The sequence below is a fragment of the Engystomops pustulosus genome, chromosome 5, assembly GCF_040894005.1.
Source record: "Engystomops pustulosus chromosome 5, aEngPut4.maternal, whole genome shotgun sequence".
NCBI lineage: Eukaryota > Metazoa > Chordata > Amphibia > Anura > Leptodactylidae > Engystomops > Engystomops pustulosus.
Window position 1 is genome coordinate 29733181 of NC_092415.1, and position 26778 is coordinate 29759958.

General features: G+C 40.3%; 1 protein-coding gene across 4 annotated transcripts in view; it reads right to left on the reverse strand.

The window, feature by feature from the left end:
* VPS13B (vacuolar protein sorting 13 homolog B) overlaps window positions 1–26778 on the reverse strand; it is a 629099-nt gene that overhangs the window by 95820 nt on the left and 506501 nt on the right. For 2 of the 4 annotated variants that reach the window (XM_072151499.1, XM_072151501.1), the window contains exons 37-39: window positions 12379–12581; window positions 8265–8475; window positions 7387–7571 (exon numbers count right to left, since the gene is read on the reverse strand). In XM_072151499.1, the coding sequence (XP_072007600.1) occupies window positions 7387–7571; window positions 8265–8475; window positions 12379–12581 (599 nt within the window). Of the gene's footprint in view, window positions 1–7386; window positions 7572–8264; window positions 8476–12378; window positions 12585–26778 lie in introns of all 4 variants that reach the window. The other 2 variants (XM_072151498.1, XM_072151500.1) reach the window with 1 other exon arrangement.

The window sequence follows — 26778 nt, forward strand, 5'->3', positions numbered from 1 at the left end:
GCAAATCTGCTAAGAATTTCCAAATTTCCCTGGACCGTCCTAAATCCTAAACAGTGAGGACCAATTCAGCTTGTCCTGACGAAATCAACTATAAATTACTTAAACAAATCTAGGTTACTTAGATTGGCAATATGTATTTTTGATTGAGTAATAAGATCTTTAGACTGCCGTAATATAAAGGTTAAGAACTTCATATACGCAGTGTATTACTCATCTTGAACTGCTTCTAGAATACAACAAGGTGGTCAGTTCTGACATCTTTGTCCATGGACCATTTATGAAATCTACAAGCAGTAGATTTGTTTTTTTATCTGTAAGGATGCTCTCTTAATATTCATGGCGCCGTCCTCCGTGCATGTAAATGTAATCCGCTGGCTTATGATATTGTGTGACTGTGAAAGTGTGGGGATTCAGGGACGCATGCGCATGAATGTTCTCGGCGGATGGCGTGTGCGCCTGGGCTAAAAAACCTCGCGAGATAGAGATCTAACATGGCGACTTAGCGGCGGTTTACACACATGTGGAGTGTTTTACATTATGGTCCCTCATAATGGGGTAAGTGGACCACCATGTGGAGGTATTTATAGGGGGCTGAAGGCCACTAGGAAATTTACCCCTGAGGAAGTCGCACAAGCGACGGAACGCATGGGATATTCCCTCTCATTATAACCTTGCACTACTTTTAACTACTCGGTAACAACTCATTGGGGCACATTTACTTACCCGGTCCATTCTCGTTCCAGCGCCGGCTTCTCGGACGAGCGTTCGGGTCTTCCGGCGATTCATGAAGGTCCTGCGCCCGATGTCCACCAGGTGGCGCTGCTGCGCCGAAGTCCGCTGAGGTGCTCCGGAGTTCATCGTCTTTATCGTGGTGCATGTGAGTATGGCCCATGCGACCAATTTTTTTTTTTAAATGCAGCGGTTTTTCCGAATCCGTCGGGTTACCGTTTGGCCACGCCCCCCGATTTCCGTCGCGTGCATGCCATCGCCGATGCGCCACAATCCGATCACGTGCGCCAAAATCCCGGGGCAATTCAGGGAAAATCGGCGCAAATCGGAAATATTCGGGGAACACGTCGGGAAAACGCGAATCGGGCCCTTAATAAATGACCCCCATTATGTTCATTCACTATTTCCTTAGATGTGCCAATAGTTTCTATCTATATTCATGTTTACCTAACTGTTGTTGAGACTTCATGTGTACACAAGGACATTAGGTAACCAGTATATCAATTGAAGGTGCAATTTCCATGCTTGCACTGTTTTAAGTTTATACTGGTATACGGACTAATCAGGGTCTTGTACACGGGATGTCTACCGATGTTCTTTCTGTACTTTTTAAATGTTTTTAACTTCTAGCAGTTTGTGTAGTATATGTATAGTATATTGAATAAAGCTTTTTGTAATTGTTTGCCTATACACACCCTCTTGTCTTTTTTTCTTTGAATATTTGAATATGGGAAGTACAATTTGTTACACAGAAAACAAGCCCTCCTACAGCTCTGTAAATGGAGAAATAAAAAGTCGGGGTGAAAAATGGTACCAGTAGACAGAAGGCTCATACTGCAATTTCAGAACAGAAAGCATGATCATGTCTCTATACAATTTTTGTGCCATTTTATACTCCTCCAGACTATGGAAAAACTACTATAGAGAAGAGTAATGGAGACCTGCATGTGATGACCTGTCTTCAATCTAGCAGAGATGCTTTACATATGTTTAAATACTATTTAGAAAAAAATTCTAAACTTTTAATTAGAAATAGTTTATAAAAAAAAAAGGAAATAATTTCAAATTTAAAAAACTGTACTACACCATTGGGGAAAAAAAACCTTCAGGGATATGGAAGTGCCACATATTTGATGGGTAAGATGGGGGGTGGATATATCAAACTCCTTTACAGTTCAGTTCAATATTCTACTACAATGGCGGAAAGTAACAAGAAGCTGCAGAAGCTCCAAGTAAATGTTAATGTTAGAAACCACAGTTTCTGGTGGTGGTTTTCACAATCGTTTCACTTTTCCTTCACACGAGGAGGCGATGACAGCTCTGTGCTCATTGTCCGTGCATTTCCTATTGAACAGTAGTCATGGGATACTCTGTGCGCGTTGGGTCTGGTTTCTGATGATCTCTGGTCAGTAGCAGGACAATCCAGAGGACATTTTCCGCAGACAAAAAAAGTCTTTGTTTTGCAAATTTTTTTTTTTTAAAAGTACAATAACATCTACTGTCTAATAAAACATGATGTCCGTACAGAAAAAAAAAAACACCACTCGTATATCAGCTCATAGAAGCCACAGAATCTCCTTCTTCACAATATTGGAACTAGTTGCGAAACCACAAGAATCCAAGTGCAGGAAATCATGATTTTATAACATTTTAATGTGATCTACTCCTGGGAACAAGAACTAACCAAATGTGATTTCTGTTCAGGAAACATTCCAGGGTATCGCTGCTGTACATTGAAACGAAGGGTACAGCTGCAGCCATTTCACCTGTACTGCCCCACTGGTATTGTGGCTTTACTGTGTTGCATCAAGACTGGCTTCCTGTCCGGAAAGCCCTCTAAGTACAAACAAGAATCCAAGCCCAGGTTTTATTTTCCCTTGGTATTTTAACATGGTAATTCAAGAGCCCTGAGAAATATGTTTTAACCTTTTCAATGAAATATGTAACTCTTTCTTTATTACAGTCTCATGTTTTTCTAGTTTCTGTGCCTCAATTTTTTAGAATAATAATACAAAACCTGACCCAGAGTTTATCAGACAGGCGTAAGTAGAGTCACTCACAGGTGTGTGATATGAATTAGACAACTTCTCTAAGTAAAATCTTTCTCAAAATCTAATTTTAGAAAGAATGAAAAAAATTATTTACTAACACCTTTAAATCTAAGATTAAATATTAGTTACAGGGTTTGGAGAAGAGAACAAGTGACATTATTTTAATAATTTTTTTAAATACAATGTAGGTACAGTATACACATTTTAACACTTGGAATGAAGGAGGTGAGACATCTCATCTCATTATTGCCTTCATTAATAGTCAAACAAGCTTAAAACAAAGAATGAAATCGGCAAAGATTTCCTTTTTGACACAGAATGAATGAAGCTTTGAAAAACTTATTTATGGATGTGTATATAGGTTTGTTATAGAAAGCTTATGCACACCTGTTATTGCTCTACACACTAAAGGTGTTCACTATTATAATGGAATTATAAATTATAACGGAACAATGCATTTATGCTGTTTGGGCAGCCACAACTCAAGCTGAATTAGGTAACTATGGTCTACTATACTAAAAAGATTTGTATGGGATCAGGGGTTATAGTTATAGGGCTCGAGGTCGGAGTTGACTTGCTCAGCAGTGACGTTACGTTGACAGAATGTGCCCCATCTATAACCATCTATATCCTGGTAGTCACTGATTAGGAGGTGATGTATACCCAACAAACCAGGACAGAGAAAAGAGAGGACAAATGGGCACAAACTGTAAAGTGATATTTTCCCATACACTAATAATGATTCAAAACAATGGGGCTCATTTACAAAGGGTTCACTGACCACACTATCGCCGGATATTCCCACAATTTCCGATTTGCGCCGCATTTAGCAGGAGATTTTGGCGCACGCTTTCGGATTTTGGTGCATCTGCGCCGGCTTTGATGCGACACACAGAAGATGTGGTTGATGTAGATGGTGTTAAGACCAGTGTGGTGGAAGTTTGGATTATGGAGCACATAGTCCATGGAAGAAATGTGTAGCTTCTCTAATAAAAATGTGTGTACGAGTCAACAAAATATTTTTGGACTCTAGTCACATTTTACTACGAGCAACAGAATCAGAACATCCACCACACTGGGTCATAGCACCATCTATCCTCTATAACCTGCAACTGAGAAACAGAGGCCGCAGGATATAGGCAGTGCCACAGTGATTGTGGAGCACCAGAGAGGGACATTTCATATTTTTATTTAAAGCCTTTGATCCTCTTGTATATAACTTACGTACAACCAAGGAAGACTTGACCATAAATAGCCTAATTAGAATATGCAGTGCTAATGCTCAGGAACAACAGCAAGATAAAGAATTTGTGGTAAATTCTGTACAGAATTCAGTGATGAGATGAATAGTGATGAAAGGTTGTTAGGGTTTTTAGGGTTGCTTGACCTTCCCAAATGTAAAAAGCCATCAATTAAAGGATTTGATATAGTGTCCATTTTATGTTAATTGGACAACATAAACCTTTACCTTCCATGTAGGCAATCTGCTTGGAGACCACATCTGTCGCTTATTTACAATACAAATACAAATCAACCGGCCAAACAACTTCAGCCGGGAGCATCTGTCAGAGGTGAGCCCATTGCCATGAAGCAAAGTTCTTTGGCAGGTTCCCCTCAGCTAGGAGGCTGAATAATGATGAGGACACCTGTCTTCCACAGTATACAATCTACAAACATACAGCCATCTATTAAACATGAAACTTTCGTAGAGTTCCCCTGATGCCTCAAACATAGAGATACCAACGAGAACAATATCTTCCTGTTCTACAACGATTTTTGAGATTCAGTCACAATTATACTGACAGGCAGACAGTGGTTTGAGCCATTAAGAAATATGACTTGTGTGATTAAATGGTAGGCGAATATTTAAGAATTATGTTGGTAAAGGATAAATTGGAAGAATTTGATTAGAGGGTACCTGTCACCTCAAAATCCTACAATAAACCAATAATAGTACCTTAAAGGTGACTCTGCATCGGTGTTTCGGCACAGAAAACACTTTTATTCCCCAATATTATCATCTCATATCCAATCAAGGAAGAAGGAAAGCTCTTGGATATAGTCAGACTCTGCAACCTCATTATGGCTGCTGTGGGTGGTAAAATCTAACTAGCCACACACCCCTTATCACAGCCTCCAGCTCCAAGTTACTACATGATATTTGAAAGATGTAGTGCATGTATGTGTAATATATGCGATATCCTGGCAAAATCGCTAGCCGGCTGTGCTCTGACCTGCACGTCACTCAGGAGCATCGGGACGGCTACAATAGGACGCAACATGCACAACACCGAAATGTCAGCCGCACCACACCAATGTATTCATCTCTGCGTTCCCTCAACTAACTTTCTAACCCCTCCCAATCTATCCCTCTCTCTTCATGTTCCTCTTCTGCGTCTTCTCTTTGATAGTCTCCACAAATGCCTCCAAACATCTCTGACCTAATCAGCCAATACCGTCCCAAACTTCCTCTACGATCCTCTTACTCTTCTACTATCCCCTCTTTTGACAACCATCTCCAGGACATCTCCTATGCATTCCCCACCATCTGGAATTCTCTACCAAAATGCATCAGACTGTCCAAAACTTTTCAAACCTTGAAGCATAACCTGAAAATCCACCTGTTAAGAAATGCCTACAACATGCTTCACCCAGTTCTCTCATCCAACCTCCCAAAGATTTGGGGCAGGATCCTCCTTAAATTATACCCTCAAATTTATGTCTGCAATAACAATGCACTCATAAAACACAATATAATGGTAATACAAGCCGATGTAGCTATGCCACTATGTAAGGAGATGTGGCAGGTACTCATACAACTTTGAGTCTTATCCATGATCAGTAGAACATCGTGTTAAACCCAAGGGCATAGACTGGTCCATTAAATTACAAGATGCAATGGCAAGTGAACACAACCTCCTCGCGGCTTTATAGCGCTCATTTCCAGCAGGACTTTTTTTTTTTTATCCACATAAAGGAATGTGTCCAGCTGTGCAAACAAACAAATATTGACTTGTTCCAAAGTATCGCTGTGTCCTGCGCTACATCATAAATAAGAATGAGCAGTCATTAGGCACCGCATCAGATTGAGACTAATACACTGAAATATTTGCTGGAAGTCAGGCCCGAATGGAGGATGGAAACCGTACGTTACTCAAGATAAGGAACTCGCAAGATGTGGAAGGGTCTTAAGAAAACATCTGTTTATAGTTAACAAACGGAAAGTCGGAAAAACATTAAAAAAAAAGTTGCAGCTGTGATGAAGGGCATCTCACTTCTCGAACTACTGATATCTCTGTTGCATAGGCTCTCTTCCTTTTCTCCACTAATGCCTTAGAGTCAAAATGGACATTGTCCCACATATTTTTTACAAATCGGAACACCCATTTGACAATTTACTCAGTAGAAATAACTGAGGAAGGGCACAACGTAGGGTCTAGTAAAAGATGCTCTAGTGTTGTTATTTTTGAGGAAAATGTCATATATTTACCAAGACAGACAAAAAGTTAGAAGAGCAAACAAATCTTATAGTTCAAATATAGTTCTATATGACTATTTGTACTCTGTAATGTGTTATTTTATTTGTGTATGTCCCTTATGGTTAGTAAAGCGCTACGGAATTTGATGGAGCTATATAACGATTATTATTATATTAATCAGAAAAAAAATTAAATAGGAATTTGCCGTTCAGATCTGCTTCTTCCTCATATTACAAGTTAAAAAAAAGGGAAAAAAAATTTCTTTGTGGCTTCTGCCACTAATGACTTTTTCATACTTCGCCTTTTTGAGCTGTGCAAGTCCTTTCTGGGATGAGCTGACATTTTCTTTGCTACCATTTTGGGGACTGTACGACCTTTTGATCAGTTTTTATAAAATTATTTAGATAATAAAAGTGGCGTTTCAGACATTTGGGGGCTATTTTTCGTTACGGTGCTACACCGAGAATAACCATTATTATATTTTGATAGATCGGACATTTTGGCATACGAGGATACCTAACATGTTTATGATTTTTCCTGTTTGTTTTTATAACAGTTCTAGGGAAAGAGGGATTATTTGAATTTTTAGGTTGTTTACATTTTTTTTTATTTTTCACACCCCCTAGGGTACTTTAACCCTAGGTTGTCTGATTGGTATGGCAGTATATGGTTATTTACACATGATCTATTACAATGTACCACTAGCACATTGTAACAGATCTTCAGAAATCATACAGCCTTAGTTCTTATAAAGATTTATAAAAGCTGTCATGGCCTCTCCATACATCTGCAGCCGAAGTGTGACATCTGTGGCTGTGTGAATATTATAGCCCTGATAAGTCTGGGAATCACTTCCTACATATGATACTAGAATCTTCTTCTGCCTGCTTTCAATGTGCATTTTCAGGACCTTTGGAGGACCTTTAAAACGCATGAACAGATGTACAAGGATTTCATGGGTGAAAGTCCATCTGAGTATGAGATTTGGAGGATGGTTTGGGTGGGCCATGAGCACCCTAGAAGGCTTGGGCTCTGGGCTGCCGCCCCAAACCACTTATATTAGAGTCCACTTCTGCCTCCATATATACAAAGGCACAATAGATTACACTCAATATTGAAGTACAAACCTGCAGAACGTCTCCCAAATCAGCGGTACTAATATCAGGGTCTTCGGTGGTGTTGAAAGGCACAGGGGTTATTCGCACCAGCGTCAAAACTCTGGGCTCTGGATATTTCCATAGCATCATTCCAGGATTGTCTTCTGTCTCATTGTAAAACACCACTTCAAAAGCATTGGGCAACTTCTGAGCATCTAACACATAATACAGCACATAAAGTTGAATGCATAGATGAAATACATACATACACATATATTGGTACAGACCAAAAGTTTGGACACACCTCCTCATTTTTTTGACTCTAAAAATTCTAGATTCACACTGAAGGCATCAAAACTATGAACTAACTATGAATTAACACATGTGGGATTATATAACTAACAGAAAAGTGTGAAACAACTAGTTCTTCTCTACCCTCCCCAACATTTATTTTCTGAGGTGCCGGTTTAGCTGAGCAATGCTATGCATATTATGCTTTATAATGTGCAGCATAATATATTTATAATAGTGTACAGCCACCATTTTTAGTGTGTCCGGTTGGGTGGTCGGGCCCCCTGACACTCTGGGCCCCTTAGCAGCTGCTGTGGCTGTTACCTCCCAGGATTCTACAGACTGCTGAACACTGCAGTCAAGTTTTGTTTACTTGTTTTTATTGTTATTATGTTTAACATTCCTTTATTTAAAAGTTTTTTTTTTTTTTAATACTTTTAACTGATTATATTTAAATAAATAATGAGGAAAAATGCCCAACCAAACACAGAGAAGACATTCAAAACCCTATGGAGATGAAGTCCTCAGGAAAGTGATGGAAAGCTATGTAAAGCAGAATGCAATGTAAGCAAATAAATGATGATGTGAAAAACACATCGGAGATGTCCTTGACTTACCAGCATCCTGTATGTATTGAAAAAGTCCAGTTCTCAAGTCATCAGAGCTGTGCTCTGTCTTACAGGTTGAAGGTCTACTGATCACAGGGGAGACGGGAAGAAGGGGCTGTTCACAACTTGTAGCGCCCAACCCTGACTCTCTCTTCAGGTATTCCTGGACAAGTTCATTCAAAAGTGTCAAGCAATTCAGGTTCTCCTGACCCCAGAAAACCTAGAAAGAAAACATTATTAGCTACGGAAAGGTAGAAAAACATACAGCTCAATCTGGAAGTTATCTAAACACCATTTATGCGCGTTGATTAGATATTTTATTTGGCAGGGTCTCCTTCATAGTTCATGAGAAATGTTAAAACGAAAGAGATAACTTCCTCCGACTCGTGCTCGTAGCACAGTGTTGCTATTGTTTTCAGCCCTGGTTAATATCAACACGGATAATTTGTCCAGTAAATCAAAAAGAAAATGTACTGCTATTATCTACAGGACAAGGAGGGTGCCATCTGCGAGAGGGAAACAAACTCCCCACCATGGACCTTATTCTACATCAGTCATTTCGTTTTTGGATGTTTTTTTTAGATCTGTCACAATCAAAACGCTCCGGTACTGTGCTAAATTGTTGCTACTAACGTCTGAAAAATTAAGGTGGTTGAGGGGAAAAAAATATAGATATATAAAGGGTAGCTGTGCAATGTTTATTTGTTCTGGAGGCGGTACCAAGGTCTCTCCAAGCAAAAAAGAAATTTCCAAAGATGACAACTACGTTAAAGGAAATCGACCATTAGAATCCCTCATGATAAACTAAAGCCACTCACTAATCATCTTATATTTGTTATCCATGGCCACTTTCTAAATCAATTTTTATAACTATGCTTTCAAGAGCTTCACCGGCTGTTACAATGAGCAGAACAGGTCTCCTCCTCCCCCTGCACTTCCTGCTGATAGATTACACAGGCAGAAGGCCTTGGACAACAAATATAAGAAGATTACTACAGTCACAATCCTTGGATCTATGTTCTTGGTTTTCATGCTGGATTTTGATGGAAGGTTTTCTTCAAGAAACCAGGCTTGGGAAGTGGTAAAAATTTAAATTGTTTTAAAAACTTCTAAGCTTAAAGGAAATCTACCACTTACATATATATCCAGGCACTGGGACTGGGGTAATTTTCTTAAATTTGTTATCCATGGCCTCCTTCCTTATAAAATAATGTTGATGAGCCAGAAAGGCTGTTTATTAATATTTTTGTGATAAATTGATTTGTCTGGATTGTTCTGTGTATTGTTTTTTTAATTAGATTTTTTAGTTTATTAATCATGTATAGTTTGATAGATTAAAAAAAAAATCCCTTAATAGTTTTTTAATAAATTAGGAACACCCGACTTACAGACGACCCCTAGTTACAAACGGACCTCTGGATATTGGTAATTTACTGTACTTTAGCCTTAGGTTACAATAAACAGCTGTAACAGTTATCAGAGGTGTCTGTAATGAAGCTTTATTGTTATTCCTGGTTCTTATGACAACCCAACATTTTTAAAATCCAACCAAAAAATGTTTGACTGGAGTTACAATTATAAAATATACAGTTTCGACTTACATACAAATTCAACTTAAGAACAAACCTGCAGAACCTTGTATGTAACCCGGGGACAGCCTGTATTTCTAAAATATAAGGAGCTTAACCCCTCTACGACCACCCATCGTATATATACATAGGGGAGCATGAAGAGAACTCACGGATGGAACACTCTCCATACATGGCGGGTTTCAACTGTATTACACAGCTGACACTTGCCGTGAACTGCTGTGGTCGGTTCTGTCACCAATCGCTGCAGTTAATCTGTTAGGTGCCATGGTTGAACCCGACTGCAGCACCTAAGAGGTATGCTGCTGGGTGCCGCCATCTTTAAATGGAGGTCTGCACAGTGACAGCTGGGAACCTATCAAAGAATCTAGTATTTCTATATTACAGTCTGTCTGGGACTGACTAATATAGAAGCAGTATATCTACAATATACTGCAATACAATTATTAGTGATCAGACCCCCTAGGGTTCAAGCACCCTATGGGGCTGAAAAAAAATAAATAACAGTTTTATAAAAATATGAAAAAAACACTTGTTCTTGTGTGTACAAGAAAGATGTGTTAAAAAAAACCCCATTAAAATCATCTCCATTATAATTATAAGAATTTCTTTATTTATATAGAGCTCAGATTACGCAGCGCTGCACAGAGCTTGCCAAATCAGTCAAACTAGTCATAACAACATAAACAAGCAAAATCATAAACATTTTATGTATTGTCATGTCTCAAAATGTCTGATCTAGTAAATATAAAAAACAATTAATCCCAGCGATGAACCCCGCCATGGAAAACCGCGCCTAAATGTCCGAATCCCACTTTTTTGCCATTTTGCCTCCAATATAACATTGAATAAGAAATATCATCCCATCCCGCAAACCATAACACCTTACACAGCTCCGTACTCTGAAGTATGAAAAAGTTACAGGTGTCAGAATATGGCAATGTAATGCATTTTTTAATGCAAGATTTTTTACATTTTTTTTAAAGATATTGAGGCACTACTAAACTTTACAAATTTTGTAACACTATGATCGCACTTATCCAAAGAATAATGTACAAATACCATCTCAACTGCACACTGAAAGCCATACAAAGAAAGCCCATCGAAATATGCCGCAACTGTTTATTTATGCCAAATCCACCACTTATGAAACATTTTTTTCAGCTTCCAAGTACATGGCATAGAATATTTAATGCTGCCACTAGAAAATAAAATTTGTTGCACAGACAAAAAGCCAAGATGTAGCTTTGTTAAAAAAAAAAAAAAGTTATGGCTGGATGGATGGAGAGGAATTAAAAAACAGACACGGAAAAAAACTCCTTGGTCTCGAAGGAAAAGAAATTAGCAATATAAAATTATATAAATGTTGTTTAGTGGAAACGGTCATATTTGCAGAGTACAGACTTGTGTAATTGTCATTCTGTAGCTTTACAGACAGTCCCCGGGTTACATACAAGATGGGTTCTGTAGGTTTGTTCTTATTTTCAGTTTGTATGTAAGTCGGAACTGTATATTTTATCACTGTAATCCCAGCCAGAACTTTTTTGGTCTTTGTAACAATTGGATGTTAAAAATGCTGGGTTGTCATAAGAATTAAGTCGGAACTGTATTTTTTATAATTGTCATTCCAGACAGAATTTTTTTGGTCGCTGTGGCAACTGGATTTTAAAAATGTTGGGTTGTCATAAGAACCAGGATTAACAATAAAGCTTAATTGCAGCCACCTTTGATAACTGTGACAGCTGATCATTGTAGCCTAGGGCTAAAGAATAGTAAATTACCAATTATCAGAGTCCGTTTATGTAACTCAAGCGTTCTTAAGTAGGGGACCGCCTGTACTTATAATGTTCTTTTATTTCAGAGATGAAAGGACAATTGCATATCTGAGTACCCCAGCAAGTAATGGGTAGAGGGAGTTGCAATACCAACACAGACGTTCTTCATGTGGTTTCATAATGATTGGAACCAGCGCCTCCAGCACCATACACAACACAATGAACAAGTCACATAGCTGTGTATCACATAGATGTTGCTGCAACGTTCTGTGTTGATAACAGTTGAGACAGAAGAGATATTGCAAATCTGATCTTGGCAAAAGAATTACACGACCGCTGACATGACCACCTCCCCAATGGTAAAACACCCATTAACAACCTCCACATGGAGGATATGTTCAGGACAAAGCCTAAAAGATAGGTCCCCTCTCCTATTTTATTGGAACTCCTATATTGAAGTTCCTGCTCTGGGCTCCACAATTCTTCCTGTTCAGGGGACCCTGGAGGGAAGATACAGTGATAAACTGAGCATCTCCACTTTCTCTCTACTGTGTTGGTGTCCATTGGACGCCAATACAGTTGAAAGCTGTGAAGGAGCAGGAACCAATAACTTGCTGCTTAAATTGCCAGTTTTGCCCTTTGCGATAAATAAGTGGTTATTGATTGTAGTTTGGGCATTAGGTTTCTAAAACGTTTGCCCTCACTGGCCTAGGGGATCGTCAAAAATAAAAAAAATCTTTAGAGACTCTTATTTCTCACCTGTAGAAGCCCGCATCTCACATCAAGAAGGATTTTAGGATTTGTAAGTTGGGGGCCCAGGTCCCCACTATGCTTGCACCAAACCGCTTCTAGATTAACAGAACCGGAAACTGGTCCAATCAAATTCCTGCTTCTTTCATTCAAGCTCGTTTTTAGGACAAAGTCATTTAGGTTCAGAGTAAACATTGCTCCAGAGATGGTGTCTGCTGAGGAAAGAAAACACAAAAAGCTACAATTATGTTACATCTCCACTAGTACAATAAACATGTAAAAGGTTAATCAGAAACCGTCAGCTCCTAAGTCACATATAAACTAAACACATAAGTATATCCTTAAGAAAAAAAAAAAAAAAGATATTTGGGCACCTTGAATGTGGCCATGAATTCCCCTGTATCTTCCATTTCCCAGTTTTGTAGCAGGACACTTTTGAACAAGGCCAAGTAGTAGGTCGGTGATGGCAAACCTTTTAGCGGCCGAGTGCCCAAACTGCAACCCAAACCGCCCCTTATTTACCGTGGGGTGCCACCAAAAATTAAAGCAGTAACTTATTGCTCCCTGTTTTTCAACAACTTTCAATCATATTGGCCTCCTGAAGACACCAATACAGTAGAAAGATGGAAAATTTGCATTATTCTAGCTTCTTTCCAGTGTCCCGCTGTACACAGAGAATCGTGGGGCCAGCAGGAGGTCCTCCAAAGATAATTTGGCCCAGTCTACTCTTTCTCCCTTTTCCTACAGTCCCAAGTAGCAAAGTAAGTATCTCTTTAAGATTCTTTGAGTCCTGTCTGGTGTGCTGGGACAATGGCCCGGGTGCCCACAGAAAGAGCTCAGAGTGCCGTCTCTGGCACTCGTGCCATAGGTCCGCCACCACTGTAGTAGGTTCTGGATGGAGAAAATGAGTAGTGCAGGGGGCAATCACGGCCAAGTCCATGCCCAAAGTTCATTTGCAAATTGATAGACTCATTACTTAGTATTTTTTTAAAACATCTATAAACCTAAAAAAAAATAGGTTCTTTATCAGTACAGGATATCACAGAATCCCATTATTAAGGTTCTGGTAATGACTTATCTCTATTAGTGCTGGTGTTGTAGTTCTGCCAGCAGATGAGAAGTCCTTGCATGATTTTTAGGTAGATTTTTATGTAGGACATACCTGTCCATGTAATCGGGCCAACATACAGGTCAGTCTCCACAGGCAGAACACAATGATTGTGTGCAAGGGGCCTAAGTGAGTGCAAGATAAGGCAAAGCTTGGCAAATTCTGGCACTCCTGATCACAGATCAGCTTGGTCGACCATGAGTAAGGCACCGTAGCCAAAACTGTCTTTATTCAAAACACAGGGGCTATATAGCATATAAACCACGAAGGCAAAATAAAATAATAAAGATTTCCAGGAGCAGTTCACGTTTTCTCAATGACCAATGTCCTTCGATGGTTCTAAGCTTCGGTTTACATGACCTGGATATCATTGAATTTCCCCAAATGGTAACCTAAACCTCTAGTGTCTTGAATTGGAATTGAATGCACCTTTGCAGAATGAAGCAATGGACAGACCTTGTGAAATCAGATCTCTTAAAATAATAGAAGGAGAAACTGGCCTCAAGGCCACGTACAGATGTTTCCCGTTTCCAAAATTATAACAAAGCCATCCATACTGTAACAGTAAACGGCACGACCTATGATTCAGCGCTGACTGTTATTAATAAATAGATAGTAGAGATACAGAAATGGTGAAGCCGATACCTTCCTGTTCTTGGTCACTTAGTTTTATTTTTATGTTTTAAACCTAAGGGGGCAAAGTGATTTTATCAAAAAGCTCAAAGGGAAAGTAAAAATCACGAAGTCTAAAATTGTAACCAAAAAAAGATGAAAGCAGAACTGTCAATGCACTTAGGTTATCGGGCCCATCTCAACCTTGCACTTAGGATTAGGTTCTTCTCTTACGTCACGGGATGATGAGATGAGAACATCAGCACCAATAATCAGAATCAGGTTTTACAAAGTCATCCATGGATGGACCTATAGCAAAAGTATTCTGAATATGCTGAAGGCGGTAGATGTGATGACATGAATTAAAGGGGGTTGTCTTATCAGAGATCACAGATTACGGAAACCCCATCCAGCAGTTGATATTGCAGAAGATGGGCAGTCAGACATTTTCCCTAAAGCGGCCACCAAAGTAATGTATTAAGATGAATATAAAAGAGTAATGTCTGGGGTCTATCAGAATGGCTTTTTCTTATGGCCCACCCTCTATAAGCTTTACACGTACTGATAGGACATAATACTAGAATTCATCATTCACATTTTACCACAGTTTCTGGCATAAAATATAAACTCAAAATTTAAAATTTAGCCATTTTTTGGATATAACAGGTAATACATTTGTCTCATTTGCATCCCTGCTGTATCAAAGGTGGGACTTCGTTATAGGAGCCAGATTAGCATCACAAACTGACACAAACATTTTTGCGAGGTGGGGTGTTATAAGTGGTGTATATTTTTTAATTATTAAACAAAAATTACAGGATTGAATAGAAATTACTATGAAAGTTAGGGGCTTAACTACACTGATAGCAGCCACTATAGGGCCCATAGTGTCAGGGGGCCCCGGCATCCAACCTGACATTAAAGAATGGAGGATGTGCACTATTATATACATATACAGCACATGGTAAAGCACAATTACATATGTGATGTATATATGCTGTATACGTGTGTGTATCTTTGATGTGTATATGGTGTATGTGTATATGGTGTGTGTATATATGCTGTATGTCTGTATATGGCACTGTATATGTATGTATACAGTGCCAGTGTATATGCGCTGTATGTGTGTGTATGTATGAGTGTATAAATGTATGTCTATGAGTGAAGAACTGTTTATGTATATAGGTATATAAAGGTGTTATATGTGTATATGGGAGTGCTATATGCATATTTTAAAGCAGGTAGGGGGCCCCATTCAGAAGTCTGCTATAGGGCCCTGCCTCTCCTAGTTAATCCCCTGATGAGAGTATATGTATAGCACACAATGAATAGAATATAAGTTACCACACTTACACCAAGCCCATAAAACATATAGAAACAAATTTATATAAAAAATAAAACACAGCAAGGATAGATTATTTTTTTTGATTAGTCAACCAGAACCTGGCGTAAAGTGATGGGTTTCAAATTCAGTCCCAATGCAAGGCTAACTTCTGCTTGACCTTTGGGTCGAAAGTCACGTCCACCAAAAATTCTTTTTGACGCTGGTGGAGCTGTTAATCGTAGTGCTGAATCCACTGATGTATGGTCAGTTTTTGATGTGTGAACTCTGACGAGGTACCTCACTTGAGTAGCAGATGGAACAACAAGTGTAGAACCTGAGTAGTTGAATCCCACAGGAAATTAACCTGTAAACTGTGTTTCCATGTGAAACACGAATCGGTTGGAAGTATCACCACAAAAGACAAGTGCTTCCATATTTTCATATTATATGGATCTGTATTGGCTGCCAAGTGCTGACCATCGTTGTTATCACCGTATCCTCTTTGCTCTAAATTGCCCAATAAAACACACAAACTAAAAATTACAACCACAGCGTATCATGTGTCTAACATCCAATCCTGACAATCACTTCCACCAGCTGAGACATCTGAATCCCCGATGCTTCAGCCAGACCCGAGCTTCCATCTAAGATTAGATAAACCCCATTCCTCATGCCAGTTGGAAGGAATACATGTGGTACACAGTTTACATGTGAATAAAACCCAATGTAATGAGAGTAATGCAGAGGTTTGTGATCCCTGATACATGAGAACAGTTTTATCAGGCATAATAGCATTGCTTGGCATGAGCGCCTCTTCTCTAACTGCATGCGCTCCCAGAGGCAAAATTATTTAAACACCACAAAAAAAAAAAACTTCTTGAAATAGAGACATTATAAAAAAAAACACATTTTCCATAAAAAGTAACTGAATGCCAGAAAATAGGAGCCAACCTGATTCTAAATCAGCAGCTTAGGATAAAGCGGATTAAACTCTTGCTAGCACGGCCATGTTGCCAGGAAGCGCACAATAGTTCGGGACAAGTGAAGAAGCAGAAAAGACTTCCAGCCAAGACCCAAATTGTATATTACTACACTTATATCTTCTGTAAGATGTCCTACTACATTTAAGAGATTGGCAACCCCTACCAGTCACACCTCCATTCAGCTAATCTACGGAGGTGACTCAAGTTACAGCCAATCTTTGGCTTAAAGAAAATCTATCACCAGATCAAGGATTGTAAACCAAACATACAGACATACTGGTGTGTGCCCCGTCTGGCAGGATCTGCTGTTCTTTTAGCTTTTTATGCCCTTGTTTTTTAAAAAAATAAAGGGGCTTTAAATATTATGTAAACAAGCTTGAGGGGCTCCAGACTCCATTAACTCATGATTTGCATATTTTTTAAAACCTTTGTTTTTTAAAAAGTAGGTCATAAGAAGCTAAAAGTATTATAGATCATGCCAGATGGGGCACACACCAGTATGTCTGTATGTTTGGTTTACAATTCTTGAACTGGTGATAGATGTCCTATAAAGACACTCGACTTACAGACAACCCCTAGTTACAGACAGACCCCTCTGCCCACTGTGACCTGCTTCACTTTAGTCCCTGGCTGCAATGATCAGCTGTAAGGTGTCTGTAATAAACACTGGGACAGTCTCTATAACCATATAAGGAATATTGAAATTTTGTCTTCTATAGAGATGAGTTACAAATATATAAGGGTGCAGAAAATTGATAAAACTGTGTAAAACTGGGAACTATTGTAGCGAAGCTGTGAAAAAGTTCATTCTGCCCATAAATGAAAGGCCTCATGAAATTCAGTCTCTCTGTTACAGAACGCTATGCTAATCCTTTGCATTGTTGCATCTTTTTGAAGAAAAATAAAGATGGAAATCGAGTAGACAACCATCTAAGGCTGCATTTACACGACCATTTGGGGCACTTATGTACGACCGCAAGCTTGTGACGTACGTACACTCACCAGCCACTTTATTAGGTACACCATGCTAGTAACGGGTTGGACCCCCTTTTGCCTTCAGAACTGCCTCAATTCTTCGTGGCATAGATTCAACAAGGTGCTGGAAGCATTCCTCAGAGATTTTGGTCCATATTGACATGATGGCATCACACAGTTGCCGCAGATTTGTCGGCTGCACATCCATGATGCGAATCTCCCGTTCCACCACATCCCAAAGATGCTCTATTGGATTGACATCTGGTGACTGTGGAGGCCATTTGAGTACAGTGACCTCATTGTCATGTTCAAGAAACCAGTCTGAGATGATTCCAGCTTTATGACATGGCGCATTATCCTGCTGAAAGTAGCCATCAGATGTTACAGGGTACATTGTGGTCATAAAGGGATGGACATGGTCAGCAACAATACTCAGGTAGGCTGTGCAACGATGTTCAACGATGCAACGATGCTCAATTGGTACCAAGGGGCCCAAAGAGTGCCAAGAAAATATTCCCCACACCAGGACACCACCACCACCAGCCTGACCCGCTGATACAAGGCAGGATGGATCCATGCTTTCATGTTGTTGACGCCAAATTCTGACCCTACCATCCGAATGTCGCAGCAGAAATCGAGACTCATCAGACCAGGCAACGTTTTTCCAATCTTCTACTGTCCAATTTCGATGAGCTTGTGCAAATTGTAGCCTCAGTTTCCTGTTCTTAGCTGAAAGGAGTGGCACCCGGTGTGGTCTTCTGCTGCTGTAGCCCATCTGCCTCAAAGTTCGACGTACTGTGCGTTCAGAGATGCTCTTCTGCCTACCTTGGTTGTAACGGGTGGCGATTTGAGTCACTGTTGCCTTTCTATCAGCTCGAACCAGTCTGCCCATTCTCCTCTGACCTCTGGCATCAACAAGGCATTTCCGCCCACAGAACTGCCGCTCACTGGATGTTTTTTCTTTTTCAGACCATTCTCTGTAAACCCTAAAGATGGTTGTGCGTGAAAATCCCAGTAGATCAGCAGTTTCTGAAATACTCAGACCAGCGTCTGGCACCAACAACCATGCCACGTTCAAAGGCACTCAAATCACCTTTCTTCCCCATACTGATGCTCGGTTTGAACTGCAGGAGATTGTCTTGACCATGTCTACATGCCTAAATGCACTGAGTTGCCGCCATGTGATTGGCTGATTAGAAATTAATTGTTAACGAGTAGTTGGACAGGTGTACCTAATAAAGTGGCTGGTGAGTGTATGTCCCCCATTGACGGCAATGGGCGCATGGATGGATATAGTTCAGCACACGTGTGGCAATATACTTTCTCTATCAATTCCTTGCTGTTTTCTAGATCTCTGCTTGCTGTCCTGCTATAGAAAGCTTTTAGGTTTACTTACAGTGCACATAAATCTGACCATGGTCAAACAGGTGCACTGCTCATTATATCACATGGCTCTGATTACGCTTTGTAATAACTAACGAGCTGTGCAGCTGTGTGACCATGGTCAGATATCCAGCCACTAGAAGAAAAACATAGAAGCTTCCTCTAGAATGACAGCAAGCAGAGATGTAGAAAATGGTGAGGACATGATACAGAAAGTACATTGGAAAATCGTGTAACTTTTTATCATACAAACAGTAACATTTATTTCCTGAAATTGGTGTATCCCATTAAAGGGAATCTTTCATTAGTTTTGATCATACAAAGCTGCAGACAGTAACAGGGAGCAGCCCTGGAGATCTGTGTAATTATACATCTATGTACGTGTTTAGTAATGTCAAGACTGTGAAAAGTGAGGCTCTAGTAAGGGCTCTGGGCGGAGCCATCAGCCTGAAGAGCTTTCTACTCTCAGTTGCTTCATAGCCCCTCCCCTCTGCAGCGAGAGGGAGCTTTATCAGGAATTTAGTTGGATACTTACAGCAGTCACTCAGAGCAGAGGGAAGAGGCTCTGGAACAGTTCAGTGCAAAAAGCAGAAAACTCTTCAGGCTGAGATTCCAGTCCAGAGAACTTGCAAGAGCTACAAACCTGGATTGAAAGTTAACTTTTTTCAAACAAAAAGTTATGATTACACATCTCCCCAGGGCCTGTAACTAGCACTGTCTGCAGTTTATTGGGGTCAAAACTGATGACGGATTCTCTTTAAAGGTTAGCCACCTCGGCCGTCCGGAAGCCGATCTGAGCTGAGCTTCGGTGCCCCTGTAAACCAACATGGGCAAGGCCCAGCGAGGCAGCGGCGCAGGACATCTGCAGTGACTGAGGAGGTGAGTACAGCTTTATTTTTTTTTTAAAATACCCCACTAGCCCGGCTCCAGAATTTTACAAACACTTGGATAACCCCTTTATCCATAGAAAACCCATAGAATATATGGTTCAAAGGCCATTTCACATTCAATATTTTAAGAATCATGCCTTCAAAGTGATTACTAGAATATCTTCTGCTCAGTCCCTCCAGGGTAAGAAGATAAATTAAAAAAAAAAAAGTACTAATGCAAGGACTGATAACTACATGTCACGAAAGAGGGATGTTTCACAGGTAAAAGCACATAAAACAGCAAAACCACCTGCCATTACTTACTATACCTTTAATTTAATATCATTTTTGGAACACATTTATATCAAGGCTTGTATTCAAATTCTACAGAGATCCAAAATATGAGGAGAGAGGAAGAGAAACCTTAACCTGCACCCAGATAGGACCATTACTGCAATTTAGAGCCCCCCCCCCCTACTTAGTATATCCTGTTGAGTTAATGGACCTCTTTACCATTAGGATACCTTAAAAATATAAAATATAAGTGGGATATGAAGAATTTTTTAATTCAATTCACCAGCGTACAACTCAGATTACACGTCTGTGCTTCGGAGATTGTCCGCAAGACATCGCATATCTCTGGCTAATAGTTATTGTAATATCCATTAAGTTCTTTGGGCAGGGAGCCCTAATGCACTGCAGTCAGTCTTGGCTATATTCCTCTGAGAGGGACGCGAACAATTTATTTACAAAAATAACATTTTATAAACTAGTAACCTGAAGGAAAATAATCCTTCTCAGCTGTTCTTTCCTTCCTTCTGTTTACTTTGGAGCCGCTACTTAATAGAGACATCGACAATTACAAACTCTTCATATTGGTGTCAGGGAAAACACAAATATGGAGCTTGTCCGAGGATAGTAGTCACTGGAAACGCAGAAGTGCTGGATGTGGATAGATAAATTTACATAGGCCCTAGCCCTTTTTAGGACTGCCAAGGCGACAATACCATTGTTTACAAACTGTCCTAAGGCTGCATTCACACTACCGCAAGGGGGACGAATATACGGCCGACGTATATACGGCCGATATACGTCCCCCATAGACGGCAATGGGCGCACGGCGCTCTACGGGAGCGGTACTGCTCCGTGCCCTGTGAAAAAATAGGACATGTCCTATTTTTTCAGGGCATACGGCGCTGTGCGCCATATATCCCTATGGAGAGGGGCGGGGGTGAGCAGCGCTCTCCCCCTCCTCCTCTCCCTGCACGCTGCCGTGTGTCCGCCGTGCTACGGTATGGCGGGCACAGGTCGTGTGAATCCAGCCTAAGACAGTAAAAGCCTTATTGGTCAAAACTTAACCTATGATGATGCCGGTTCTCCGGCGAAACATGTCGGGGGGGTTCCTGTATGTTTTAAGATGTGTTGTTAGAGGCTGCTCAATAGTGTTAACCGCTGCAGAGATACACTAACAAGATAAACTGATTGAGGATGACTGCTCTCCCAAAAAATTTATTTGTAGCAGCCCCAACAAACAATTTTTAACATTATTTTGAAGTGAACTCCATTTAAAGAAATTTTATCAGAAATTAATAATAAAGGTTAAGTTTTAGGCCTGGCCGGCTTTTCTGTCGTAACAGTTTGTAAACAATAGATATGTGAATGGTAATTTTGAAAACGCAGTGGTGGGCAATTATTAAAGGGAACCTGTCACCACATTTTCATAAATAAAGCTTGTGACAGGTTCCCATAGAGCCCTATTGACTGACGCCCGTCTTATAGCTAGAAAAAGATTCCCTTATATCCATATAAATCAATTTTATGTTATATTAACTGGTTTCAGAGGTGGGCGTGTCCTGCTTGTCTGTCCCCCCCATCTACTCGTTACTCATGTCTCATGCCTTTTCAAAGAATAGCACTCAATGTCATGTGACCAGGCTGATGTCATCTAAGGATTTTACCCAGTAAGATTTCCCCTCTCTACCCCAAGTATATCTCTGATCACATGAAATTACAGCATGCCTTCATAAATTGGAACTCCTCCCCATCCTGCCTGGAGGCATGCTGTGATTATATGTGACCAGATACATGGGGTAGACATTGCAAATCTTACCGGGTACTCAGATGACATCACCCTGGTTACATAACTCAATGTACTCAATAATGTAACAAAGCTCTTTCTCATTGTTCCACACAGCAGCATGTCTAAGCAGTGAGACCTGTCAATCAGAAACAAGGAAGCAGGGCAATTCAAGTAAAATTTAATATGTAGTACTCACAGTGTGATTGGACTCACATCAGGTGGGTTTCATGTAAGTTTACATACTAAATTCACATGGAAAAAAACATTTAAGCATAAGGGCAATGGTTTTTAATCATCATTTTTAATAAAGTATTTATTTTGGGTGGGTTAATTTAAATGGTTGCGCAGGTTGGGTCATAAATTTGGTGCTCAGCTCACTACAAATGAGTATGGGTTTCTGGTGTGAAAGTTGCTAAATCGTTTGGGGCTTCAACTTTTATCCGGCCTTGCCATGCCCCATTTTTGGGATGTGACAAGGGTGTGTGCGAAAAACTCAATTTCCGTAAAACTATTTTGAGCAAATACAATAGTAGATGAAAAGCTGTGGTCTGAGCCTTTTCAAAACCAGCCATCTTCGATAATAAAAAAACTAAAATAAGTGGTGTCCATCTCTTGCCAATTACGTAAATGGACAAATGCATTTATAGTCTTTGGCAAAAACTGTGCACTATGTGCAGTTCTCCTCTGGGGTGTGCAGGGGGCACCAGATTCATGAATTGTGTTGACGTTCTTCATGAATCTGGCGCCCCCTGCACTGCAACTTTTTTTGGTGCACCTTTAACAAAGGGCATGTGACACACTTCTGTAGGACGCCACATGAGAAATGTGGGGTGGCACGGTGGCTGAGTGAATAGCGATTCTACCTCGCAGCGCTGGGGTCCTGGGTTCGATTCCTACCCAGGTCAACATCTGCAAAGAGTTTGCATGTTCTCTACATGCTTGCACGGGTTTTCTCCAGGTACTCCGGTTTCCTCACACACTCCAAAACACATTGCTAGGTTGTTTAGATTGTGAGGCCCATGGGGACAGGGACCAATTTGACATACTTTGTGCAGTGCTGCGTAATCTGTGTGCGCTAAATAAATAAAGAATTATTATTATTATTATTATTAAATGTGGCGCAAAGGACAACTCAGCACCGGAACGCCCCATTCGGTGCAGAAATTTGTGTTGCATCGGGTATAGTGCAGGACGCCACATGAGAAATGTGGGGTGGCACGGTAGCTGAGTGAGTAGCGATTCTACCTCGCAGCGCTGGGGTCCTGGGTTCGAGTCCTACCCAGGTCAACATCTGCAAAGAGTTTGCATGTTCTCTCCATGCTTGCACGGGTTTTCTCCGGGTACTCCGGTTTCCTCACACACTCCAAAACACATTGCTAGGTTGTTTAGACGTCCCATGGGGACAGGGACCAATTTGACATACTTTGCAGTGCTGCGTAATCTGTGTGCGCTAAATAAATAAAGAATTATTATTATTATTATTATTAAATGTGGCGCAAAGGACAACTCAGCACCGGAACGCCCCATTCGGTGCAGAAATTTGTGTTGCGTTGGGTATAGTGCAGCCAAAATGTTTTGTGAACACTTTATAAATACAAGTGCAAGCAGTTTGCACTAAAAAGAAAGAGCAAAGTCATACAAAAAACTTTTGCAGGGACTTTAATAAATGTTGCCCATTATATTTTTGGTGTTAGCATCCACATGGAAAGGTCTTCTAAGGAAAAGCACATCCCGTTTTATGAACTCGAGTGGAATGAAGTGCACACCGCAACATAATATCACCATGCATTAGCCGGCTCAACCAGCTCGGTAGTAGGCACCCTATTTTGGTTTGCTCTCTTGCCAGTTACGGATGCAATTTGAGCTCCTTTTGTAGCATCGCCATAAAGCTCAGGCCTAAATTGCATTGAAGTGACAAGCTCCCTTTCAAAGCCCCGGGGCTGGGGTGATGTTAAACAGATGCAATCTATTGGTGAATTAATAAGTGCTCTTGCAGAAGGCAGATACACTTGCCGCACAGAGCCTGTTCCATCACACATTTCAAACACTTGCACAGCGTGGTCTGGAAACCTTTTTAATCCACCACAGGCTGTACTGGACTTAACTTTATTGGTTGTGGTAGGGTCAAAAGTGGGGGCTGCGCGCCTGTAATATACACATGATTTCAAAAGGTCTTAATTACATTTTCCATCGCGGGCCAGAAATCTTACTTGTTTTGTGTCTAAACACAGTTCACGACGAGTTCAACTTACTGATGATTCAGGAGGAAAAATATCAAAGATGTTTATCTATTTACAATGAGCTCATCCCTCCCCCCCTTACCCGAAAGCTAGATCCAGGCATGGTACTGGGGAGTCACATACAATTACAGCCATAGATATCAAACACATTACACACATATAGGTCATTGTATAAACCACTGCAGGAACATCTAACAGTAGACCCAGGAGCTTAGGAAATCTTAAATACATACATATAATTAAATAAGTACAGGCGGTTCCTTTGTACTTAAGTTGAATTTGTATGTTAGTCCGGACTGTATATTTTAGAATTGTAACTCCAGACAATTTTTTTTTTGCCCCAGTGACAATTGGATTTTCAAATTTTTTTGCTGTAATGGGACCGAGGATTATCAATAAAACTTCATTACAGACACCTTACATCTGATCATTGCAGCCTGGGACTATAGTAACATCCAGAGAGCTTCACCAGAGGTCACAGGGGGTCCCGTCTGTAACTAGAGAACGTCTGTAAGTCAGGTTTCCTTAAGTAGGGGGACCGCCTGTATATCAATGGGGATCAGGTTCCGTTGACACCGGACGATAGAAACAGATGGGTAAAGCATTTAATAAAATGTCCATTGATTTCAATGCACCGGTAATGACCTCTGCTAATTTGCACAACTTACGGTTCTTCAGTAACAGAATTTTTTACGTTTCAAAAATGTGGGAAAACCCCCAAAACTTAGCTTAAATTTTGAAACGAATTCTACCGGCAGTTTAACCATACAAAAGTGAAAACAGTGTGGGGTATTGGCCCCGGAGAACCATGTAACTAAAAGAAAGGGTTACAAAAAGCAGCTACAGAGTGGCAGACACGATGCCCAGCGCTCCCAGCTCCTGATTATTGACTCCTTTCGCATGACGTCACCTCCCTCTCCAGCATGGGAGAGGAAGGAATCTATCGTGCAGTAGGCGTGAATTCATGCCTCTCCCGTGACAACACTTCCCACTCCAGCATCGGAGAGGGAGGTGACGTCCTGTGAGAGGCGTGAATAATTGCTGGGAGAGCTGGGCATCACGTCGGCCACTCTATAGCTGCTTTTTATAACTCTTAACTCAATAGGATCAGATAGGATCCGCCATTTTTGCAATTCAACATAGAAAAGCATTCTGCACTTTTTTTTTGTTAACATAGCCTCGGACACAGATTCGTCTGACTACGACTACTGCTTTGCCCTCTTTTGGTAAATGGGAAACTCTCAACTTTTATGGTCTATTGCAGAAACATGACATTGTTCTGAGCCAATAAAACACGTTTAGTATCAGGCAATGGCTGGTATCTGCTTTACCCTTAATATTTTTGACGGTTTTCAGCTGGGTAAACTCCATTAAAGACTTTGCGAGCGAACATCCCGGGAAGATATATGCCTGCATTTGTAAACTCTACGGGAAAGCAGCATGGTTCTTCTAGGTAGTTTATCAGTAGCCACTCAGAGCGCCGCTATAAACTAACAGTAGGGAAGTGACCAGGATTAATAGTGGTACTCAGCCCTGGGATTAGATGGTGTCTTGTTTCATGGGTTTTAGGCCATCTGTTCCTCCCTCCTGCATTTTACTTTTGCTAAACTATAAACGCACCTCCACCTCAGGGACCGTAGAGAGGAATTAGAATTTTTCTGCTTCTCATTATCACAAGATTCAGTAACTCACTTCATTGTCAGGATAATCCCCTTTAACTTTTTTTTTTTTTTGCACTTGCACAGAATGCCAAGATGACAAATACAATCCCAGATGTGAGCAGACTGATGAGGTCTCCACCTCCTCTGCAGCGTTTGGTCTATAATGCCTGGGTCAGGGTGTCACTCCTGACAGAACCCTGATGTCCACACCCAGTATTCATTCACTTTTGTTAGTAATTTGTTTAGCTGTCCACATACTACAGCTTCCACCGTAATCCCCTTCTTGGCCATTTACATTACTGAGCTTGTCCTCCAGGTTTACAGACAGAGAATTCATTTCCTATTGTTCCAAGTGCTGGAGCATTTTGATTTGTTTGTAAAAGTTAAAAAGCCCTTAGGGGCACTTTAAACGGCCGCTTTCCGCAGCTTATTATTGCAGGTAGTCATTTTTAATTTAATGTTTTATTTCCCCCTGGATCGTGTACACCTTTTTTTTTCATCCTGGAGAAGAATGACAATCAAAGCTAAAAAATCACTTGGCCTGACGATGGAAATTAGGTATTTGGGTGAATTCCATCAACTATTAACTGTTACGGAAAGTTGGTCTGCCAAAGTGTTTGTGTATCAGAAAGTGATGTCTGCTCATAATTGGATAGAACATGGACCGTGATGAACAAGTAATTGGTAATTAATATGGCAAAGACATCTTGATTTTCAAAAGGCAAGTTAATGTAGTCTTTAAATTTTATTAGTCTAGAAATATACTGGAAAGAAGAACAAAACAATAAAAAAACTTTTTGGAACGTTGAAAAGATGATTTTTAAGTACTTAAAAGATGTGGAAATAGAGCAAAAAATCAGCAACTTTTTAGATAAATCCACCCCTCCGTTAGATCTGATTTTGGTCTACACATACCGACCATCGCTCTTCAGAAGAACATTTTAAAAGTTTTGTTGGGTGGTTGTCTCATAGAGGTTCCACTTTAGTCCCTCTCTCATGTCATTGCATTAAATAAGAAACCCCCAGCTTTGGCTCAATCGAGGGAAATCCTTAGATAGGAAGGTCCTTCTATGATGTTCATTGTGAGATATCCCCTTTTTACGAATTTTGAATTTATCCATGTAAGAGTAAACCAATACAATTAATGGAGTTGCCCAGGAATATTAAAACATTT